The following is a 9,455-nucleotide window of genomic DNA, read 5'->3' on the forward strand; positions in this document are numbered from 1 at the left end:
CTTTGGTGGATAAGTAGCGGTAACAACTACCCCTTACTTATTCCCAAGAGGGGACGGCATCTGGGTGGCCCCTTTATGAAAGGGTACCCAGATGCAGATGAGTCTCCCTGCCCACAGACCCTTGTCCTCATCTCCATGGGGCCAAGGGGCTTTTCCCGGTGGGTCCCCCCTGGAAAAGTACCCTCCCCATGTTGAAGGCATGTGGCCTGGTATGGTGCAGGGAGGAGGGGGGCCACTTGCTCCCCCCCCTTTCCTGCTCTGCCAGGACACTGCTCGGATTAAGGAGGGTGTGGTAGAAAAAAAACATTTTTAAATTAACATTTTTAGCCCTTGGGGTCCCCCTTATAATTCTGGTATTCTAGTAAGCTTCTTTTTATATATTGTGTCAATTAACTGTTTAAAAAAAATGTCCTTTTTGTTTTCCTAATGTCACTTTGTTTCAACGAAAATTTCTTCGTAAATAGTACCACATCCAAAATGAATGCAAATTTCGGCTTCGTCCGAATCCCGAACTGAATTGACTTTCGGACCCGAATCCCGAAAAATGAAAAATCAGAAACCAAACTATTTTTTTGCCGGCTTAAATGTCTAGGGTCCTGTTCTGCTGCTATGCTCAGCAGCTTCCCCTCTGAAAACACAGGGGGTCGCTTGCTCGACAAATTGACCATTCATAGAACTCTTAATATTTTTATCAATGAATACTAGGCGTTATCTCAGTGGACAAGAGGCCGTATCATCCTGATTCCCACCTAGTCCTGTCAGAGAACGCCTAGTTTCCATTGCTAAAAATACTAGGTGAATGGCCACTTTGCCTGAAAGGTCGCTCAGCACAGCGCAGTACAGGACCTAGAATATTGCGGCCAGCTTTGTAGTAGCTCTGGCTACAACAGTGCTTTACAGGAGCCCCGTGGACCGCCCAGCTATAAATTATGCATGCATACATTGGGCCAAGCTGGACAATGTAAGTATATTGTGGTATTGTGTGGCAATCACACGGTAGAATTAAGTGTTATGATCAACCAGGACTCTCAGCCAGTAGGGCTGAGAGGTGTCAGTTTTTCTGCATTCTGCTTAGGATCTGGGAACTGGGAGGTTTCAAAGAGATTCAGGAGGGAAGAAAGCTCCAGTCCTGGGACCGGGGTTTAGCAGTGACCAGCACCCAATGGTTGCACAGGTGTGCACAACCCTGAAGGAATGGGTGCTGACTAAGGGAATTAGCTCCTGCAGGGATAGAAGTTGATGATGTTCAGGAGTCAGGAGGACTCCACCATAAGTCAGAGAGGAGTCAGGTGAGCTTCTGCTGGGAAATAGGAACGGACAGTGTTCAGCAGTCAGGAGGACTCCCTCACAAGTCAAGGTGGAGTCAGGTGAGCTTCTGCTGGGAAATATGAACGGATGGTGTTAAGGAGTCAGGAGGACTCCCCCAGAAGTCAGAGAGGAGTCAGATGAGCTCCTGCTGGGAATGAACGGACGGTGTTCAGGAGTCAGGGGGACTCGGCCAAAAGGCAAAGAGGAGTCAGGTGGTGTGCGTGCTGGAAGCACACAAAGACAGCCAGCGAGGCTGGGAGAACTGATGAGGCTGGGAGAGCTAAGACCCTGAGGGGCCGCCAGTACAAGTGTGGGACAGCACTACAGAGAGGACCGGTGGGTCATAGTTAATAATGTTTAGAGTGGAAGCCAGGAGGCTAAAGATGTGTTGTTTTGTAAGCAGTGCGTGGATGCTGTGCTGAACTACCCCTGCGAGGGTATCCAAGGTGGATATGCGAACTGTCATTTAAATAGAAGTGGGCTACCAAGCACTTAAAAAGAAGATATTGTGAGTGGACTGCGTCCTTAAAGGAGAACTATGAGGGGGGGGGGGGGGGGTTTTTCACTCACCTCATAGTTCTAGCCGACCTGTGACAATGAGACTGTCACAGGTCGGCTCAGTAGATCGGGAAGTGAGCGAAGACATACCGGCGTTCGCAGCCCATCACCCTAAGGAGAACTACGGGGAAAAGCCCTAACCGCATAGTTCTCCTTTAAAGCGCTCACCATATGTGCTAATATCCCTAAACATCACAATATATAAATATTTACACCCGGAGTTCAGCTTTAAACATATGTTGGATAGGATTGAGTGCAATATAAATATCTTACATGCAGTTTTATTAATTAATAATGAATTTCCTTTATTCAAACAGGATCAAGTATCAATATATAAACAAATCATAATATATAAACAAATCTTGATATCTCATGATATCTATAATTCTTTTTTAACACGGTTTATTGAACACATAAAGGATGCTACAAAAGCAAATTGTAGAACAACAAAGCGGGTGAGTTCAAATAAAATACAGAAAGAGAAATTAAAATTAAAATATGTTAATGGAAATGCCAATAGACACGTGTATCAGGAAGCACGCTCGCACAAGAGAAAGGGGAGATATCCCAGATCTTCTGAAACGTTAATGACCATTTCTATTGACATATATAATTTTCTCATATACACACTCTGTTCCAGATCATCTGCCACTTTATGATCACACTCATTTGAGCTAAGTCCAAAAATCATATGGAGGGTTTACCTAAATACCAGGCAAGTATAGGCAGAAAGGCAGATAGGTGACCAGGAACAGAGTGTACTGTAGCTACTGAAATGTGTCATGCTTGAAGTTCTGCAGTATACATATACTGTATGCATGCTCATCCAATAGCTGGGCCGTGAGTGGAACCCCTTGGCAGGGGCAGCAAGCCAAAGTCCGAGGTCGAGGTACACATGGGAAATCAAAGAAGAATAGTCAGGATCCAATCCGGGTCAAGGCAAGCAGATAGTTTCAGTAACGGAAGGGTAAGCCAAAGGGTCGGTAATCAGGAGTCCAAGCAGAGGTTCAGGAATAAAGACAGGTTCAAGGTACAGGGATAGAATAACTCAGCAATGAGCCAGGGCTCTGACTGGGCTTTTATACCCAGTGGAGGACTGAGACCACTCCCCAGCAACTGAGGCAACCAGGTAGCCTCTCCATCAGGAGCCAATGGCGAGAGAGAGAGAGGCAGAGGGTGTGTGCTGGGAACCTCCCTCAGCAAGGATCACACCTGACACCAGTAATGGGCACAGGCGCACTACGCGCGGGTCCCCGTGCCTGCGCGCGCAACCCCCCCACCGCACACTCGTCGCGCATTGCGCGCAAGCGTACCCGCAGTACCAGGGGCCATGGGTCCTGCCAGGATGGGGGACCCGTGCCCCCCGCCGCTCATGGCCACCCCGAGGAGAGGTAAGCCCCCTGGTACCCTGACACCTACTGAACACCTTAGGAATAAATTGCAATGCCAATTGCAATCCAGATCTTCCAACATGGGTACCTGACCTCACGATTGCTCTTTGGCTTATTTGAACCCAGTTCCAACAGACCCACTCCAAAATTTTGTGGAAAGCCTTTCTAGAAGAGTGGACAATTGCAAATGGTGAGACAACTCCATATTAATGCCCATGGTTTTTGGGATGGGATGACCAACAAGCTCACACAGGTGGGAGGTGTTTACAAGTTTTTGACCATATAGCATATATAGTAGGCTACCATTTTAGACTGGTAGCTATCAACCTCTCAAGCAATTCTACAATCATAAGAAATAAAATAGGCAACAATTAATATTTATTAAACTGTTATGCCTTAATGCTTTAAAATGGATTTGGACTTTTTTAAAACCTCATCTGTAGAGTTACCGAAATGTTATTTTTGCTGAGCGTTGGTCTCTCTTTTGCTTTCTATATGTTGACTTATAAGACACCTTTCTATTGCAAGTTTTCCTTTAACACAATCCACAATTCCCCAAAGAACCCTTTTAAGCTTCACATTCCCCGTGACAATTACCAACGAATGAAACAATGGATAGGAAACCAGGAACAAAACACTAACATTGGCTTCAAAATACCCATAGAAGTCAAAATGGAAAATAAATGTGGCCAGCAGGTTAGAGATGGTCATAAATTCTAATAAGACGGCAGAGCGAATTGCAGATAGGTGGGCATCCAACCTGGGTCTCTTGAAACCCGTTATGTTGGCTTTGACATGTCTTATGTGATGACCGATAGTTTGAATCAATAACGAAGTCGAGATACTGACACATATGAAAGGCAAAACATGTCCAATGAAGTACAATGGTATCATGTAGCTCAACTCTTTGTAAACACTTCTGTTTGTAGGCAGGTTGACCCCGTCCATGACATCTGAAGTTTCTCCAACAGAAAAAGCATAAATAAATCCAAAAATGAAGGAGGCGACATAGGTTATGATGACTACAGGCGGTACCAGCTGTGGTATTCTCAGTTTCACCCAGACAAAGAAGTGGTTTTTAAACATGGTAACCTTCACAAAGTAGAGGAGGCAAAGCCACATGGCGAACCACAGACTGGCAAAATCAAATAACAACTGAGCAGTCCGGAAAGCACACCTTTGAGCAGGGCTAGAGTAGACATTCAACTTGGAGATCCGATTGACAATCCGGAGGAAGAAGCAGATCAAAAGAAAGACTCTGGAAAATCCAAGGTTGGCCATGATCTTATCATAAGGCTTCAGCTTTCTGCTGGTCCACCAGTCTCTGAGATTGATGGCCGTTATGAAGGTATTAACCACTAAACCCGCAAGAACCTCCACACAACCCACCCCCTCAAAGATCAAAGCTTTGGAAACAGACATGTCGGCTGGAGAACCTGACCCACTGTGTGGATCTCACTCGTTTAATGGAATCATGAATGATTCTGCATGTTTTGTTATGTCAACTTATATAATCCTATTTAGGATACTGATACTTTGTTTTCTTACAGTAGACCATTTTTTTAATGCAAAATAAAAACTGACGATGAAAACATTCAAACTCTTAGCCTAGCAACCGTCACATATCATGAGCTTGTCTACCTACTTTGACATTTGTTTATGATTCAGTCACTGTGACTACTGTCCTTTGATTTAAATGCAAATACTTTTATGTATTTTGGTAAAGCAGAGCTCCAGCCAAAGATAACAAGATAAAAATTAACAGCCCAGTAAAATATAAAATAGCAAAAACAACTTTGGCTGCAATATTCAGCTTTGATACGAAAATTTTACTTTTTCTGCCAGTAGTTGTCCTCAGCCTGAAGACCAGCATTGTTCAAACCACTTCTTCTGGGCCCAAGTCATCCCCGACAAGCCTCCAGTCTGTGACTGGACAGTGAAAAGAGAAGCAGCACAGTTATGAGCTCATCTCTCTATCACCCTGCTCTCTCTTCTATCAGCATGCTATTTCACGTGAACTGATTGGCACCTAGTACTGCTTCTTCCTCTCACACTCTGGCCCTGCTGTACAGGTAGTACAAGAGGCTAATACCAGGTCAGATTCTGGTACGTATACTGCTTGCATTTAAAAATAATACACTTAAAGTGTATGCTACTCAAAGAATCTGTAATATACTGTATGTGTTGGGTTAATCATATAGGTCTTACCAAATGTAGTCATTATTTTGTTTTTATTTATTCCATTTGATGGTCCTAAAAACCTGGTGATCCTACCAGTTGCCCTTGGTACTTTTTTTTTTAAACTGGACATGCCGAGCACGGGAGCAGATCCATGCTAACACTGTGCCAACGTACAGTGTGCCTGCATCTTCCCTAGTTGTTTTTTAAGCCACACCCCCTGTCCGGCCCCTTCCTGTGCTGATTGACAGAAGCACCCAGCAGAAGCCTCTCTATTAAAATTACAGCTGCTTCTAGGACGCAGTATGCACAGACGAGGAGAGTACTTCCCTGATTCTGTATGATGTTGAAAAATGCACACTCCTGGTATGCGGAAGAGGGGTCTGAAAGAAGGCTGAGCGGTCACATGACCGCCATATTGTACAAAATGTTTATTTTTGATAAAATGCAAACATGGTAAACAAATATTATTTTCTGTTTTACAATGAACTTTGGCTGTATTGAGCTCACATATACTGTACTTTAACCACTTCAAGACCAGGTGTTTAGACCCCCTTCCTGGCCAGGCCATTTTTCAGTGTTCAGCGCTGCAGTCCTTTGACTGATGTTTATTCCGTCATGCAGCGCTGTACTGAAATGAATTTTATACCATTTTTTGGGGACAGATAGAGCTTTCTTTTGGGGGTATTTAATCACCACTGGGGTTTTTATTTTTTATTATAATTAGGAAAAATTACAGAAAATTTTGAAAAAAAAAAGTTTTTTTTACATTATGTTAGGAAAACACGAGCTCGTGACAGTTTAATTGTCACGCGTCGGCTCGAACTATGAGGATGAGTGATTTTCACTCACCTCATAGTTGTCCTTTAATGATGTATTAAAGGGTAATTCCACATTCCCAGGTGAGTTTGGGAAAATGGAATTACCCCCTCCAATCTGGCCTCTCTCCCCCTTTGCGCTATGCTTACCTTTGGGTGAATGCTCCTTTCCCTATGCCACTGCACTATCCGTACCCCATACTGCCGTGTAGTGCAAATAAAGAAACATAAGTCTGTTAAAGCTCCGGGATCTTGCCTTCTTTGGATTACTTTGGGACTATGGCGTTGATTTACTAAAGGCAAATATGATGTTCACTTTGAAAGGGAATTTGCACTTAGCTTAGTGAATGTGGTGATATGTGACTTTGCAAGGAATACCCAATCACGTGCAAGGCAAATTTTAAAAAAAGTATGTTTGCTTGCATATTATAGGAGGATGGAAGTCAGCAGAGCTTCACCTCATTCATTAAGCTAAGGGAAAAATTCCTTTGCAAATGTCCATGTGGGCATTGGGATTTAAGGTTTTTGCAGCCAACAACCTATGCTGCACATCACTGGCAGCGGGCAACTCAAAACAGACAGGTGGCTACAGCTATTTAGCTGTGTAAACCCAAAGGTTGGCTTTACACTGGAAGGAATTGTGGTGGCTGAGCTGCCACCATATTGTTTCCAAGGGGTGGTGAAGAGTGCCTTCACAGGCTACACTGCCCCTCCAGCATCACTGGTGTCGGAGGGTAAAGGGGAAAGATACCCCCTCCCTGCTGAATGGAGCCAAAAGCAACACCAATTGCATCACTTCCAGTTCCTCAGCTGTCATTCCCCAGCTAGAGAAGCCAGGGAATAAGCTATTAAAGCACGATCTGTACTTGCATAGCTTCTTTGAAGTTTAAAGGGGACACAAGGGGTCTAATAGTTCCCTTATGTCACCTTAATCACTAATATACTATCACATAGTCACCTGCATTGAATTTATCGACTGCATTAATATGCTCCAACATGGAGACTCATATAAATAGAGTTAGGACCATATTTCACAGAGGAGCCTTGATGGGGCAGTGCGGCTTCTACATATTTTTGCCCAAAGGTTTGTGCAACTAAAACCTCTGCTTTTAGCGTATACTGTTGACAGGGTAATTTGTTTTGCTGCAGGCTAGCTGGCAGGTGTGCTGGGGACTTTTTTGTGTTTTGTATTGAGAGATACCCCCTCCCTGCTGAATGGAGCCGGAAGCACCACTAATTGCATCACTACAAGTTCCTCAGCTGTCATTCCCCGGCTAGAGAAGCCATGGAATAAGCTATTAAAGTACGATCTGTACTTGGATAGCTTCTTTGAAGTGGAAAGGTGACACTAGGGGTCTAATAGATCCCTAATGTCACCTTAACCACTAATATACTATCACATAGGGGGGCTTGTAACTAAGTAAGTAAAGTAAAAAAAGATAAAAGGTTAAAAAAATTAAGTTAAATACAATAAATGGTCTGACCCAGCTCCGGGCAAGCAGTTGATTCAGCTGGGGGGACACAGGCCAGAGCCAGAGCCAGGGCTGGTGCGATAAATCACCCCCGTTAGCATGCACCACCAGCACCACTTCCAACGTGCACCACTAGCAGCAAACCCCCCCACCCAGAACTTCAGAACTTGCTCCACCAGCACCAACACACGCCCCCACCCTACCCACCTCAGATGCTAAAAAAGGCAAGGGACACCCCTGACTCCTATCTGGAGAAATGAAATAAAGGAAACAAATTTCATGATCTAACATTTATTATTTCCATAAAGCAGAACCATAAATATATTCAGATACATTCAGTATTTTTAAAATGATGTAAATCTCAAAGGAAGTTAAACCCATGTAAATTCATAGATAAATGATGAAAACATTGTGTAAATATGTATTTTTTTCTACTTGGGGTTCTCACATGAGCTGCAAGAGTTTCCCAGTGGTTCACATCCTTTCACATAGTGGACAACATTTAACAGCCTCTTTTTCAGTTTTACATTTCCTCCTATCAGCACCATGGAATGAAACGTTGGGTAGGAGGTGACTAACACAAAGACAACAGCCTTATTTAAGGTTTGATAGAAATTAAAGCGAAGTAAAATGGTCATGATGAAGTAAGAGATGGTCATGAACTCCACCAGAGAAGCTGACCGAATAGCTGTAAGGTGGGCATTTATCCTTGGTGTGGTAAAGCTGGTGATGTTATTCGTTATGCGTCTCACGTGACCGACAATCGTTTGGATCAAAAATGTTGTTGAAATGCTGACCATTATAAGGGCAGAAAATGTCCAAGGAAGTACGCTGGAGGTATGAAGATCAGTTCTTTCTCGATGCTTGAGTTGCTCGACAGGTTGAGTTCCGGAATCAACAAATCCAAAGGTTCATTGTAATTGTAGACAAATATAAAGCTGGACAGCAATGCGATCAATACAGATGATACAGTCATGTAAAGCACAAGCTGAGGGATTCTTAGCTTCATGTGAATAAGTAAAGCCCTTTTAAAGATGGTGACCTTGACAAAGTAGAGGGCGCAGAGCCACATGGCGAACCAAAGGCTGGAGAAGTCTAGGAATAAACACGTCACATTCAGGATCCAATTGAGAACATTAACGCTGTAAACGTTAAGGTTGAAGGCTCGAATGATAATGTTAAAGATGATGAGACACATGTGGATGGAACGAGAGAGTCCCAGACTCAAAAAGATTTTGTCAAAGGGCTTCAACTTCTTGCCAGGAGGTTGATGGTTGTGATGAAGACGTTAGTCACCAAGCCCAAAAGAGCCTCAGCGAAACCTACGGCGTAGGCGATCAGTAAGGCTGAAGACGTCATGATGGTTTTTAGATGTCCTTCACCTTTCTTTACCTGAAAGACAAAATTAATGAAAGACAAAATTAATGAAAGCATAAAACCCATTTTGGATGTATTGTGGGGCACTGGGCTGCAGTAGCTAAGGATCTGCCTTTTCCAGAACTGTAGACTGGCAGAGATTAAATTCAAAACTCTTTAACTAAAGTATATTCATGCTGTAAAGTACAGATTAAAAAGAAAAAATAAGAATGCTCGTGAAGATCCTCAGACATGGCCGGTGTACCAAAGATCTGACCTCTTGATGAAATGAGAGGCTTTTAAGCATCAATCCTGGACAGTTGCCATGTTGTACCCTCCCAAACATAACAGGTAATAATAGGTGCTTAAAGAAA

General features: G+C 43.5%; 2 protein-coding genes across 2 annotated transcripts; both read right to left on the reverse strand.

The window, feature by feature from the left end:
• Nucleotides 1-3,713: 3,713 nt before the first annotated feature.
• Nucleotides 3,714-4,679, reverse strand: LOC108796908 (taste receptor type 2 member 39-like). The gene has a single exon (XM_018568465.1). It carries the CDS (start codon nt 4,677-4,679, stop codon nt 3,714-3,716), a length of 966 nt encoding a protein of 321 aa, XP_018423967.1.
• Nucleotides 4,680-8,156: 3,477 nt separating this feature from the next.
• Nucleotides 8,157-8,923, reverse strand: LOC108796909 (taste receptor type 2 member 9-like). The gene is made up of 2 exons (XM_018568466.1): nt 8,556-8,923; nt 8,157-8,433 (listed from the first exon to the last, which is right to left on the reverse strand). The coding sequence occupies exons 1-2, from the start codon at nt 8,921-8,923 to the stop codon at nt 8,157-8,159; spliced, it is 645 nt and encodes a 214-aa protein (XP_018423968.1).
• Between the last annotated feature and the right edge of the window lie 532 nt (nt 8,924-9,455).

This window comes from Nanorana parkeri, unplaced genomic scaffold (assembly GCF_000935625.1).
Source record: "Nanorana parkeri isolate BGI_ZX_2015 unplaced genomic scaffold, ASM93562v1 scaffold1192, whole genome shotgun sequence".
NCBI classification, from domain to species: Eukaryota; Metazoa; Chordata; class Amphibia; order Anura; family Dicroglossidae; genus Nanorana; species Nanorana parkeri.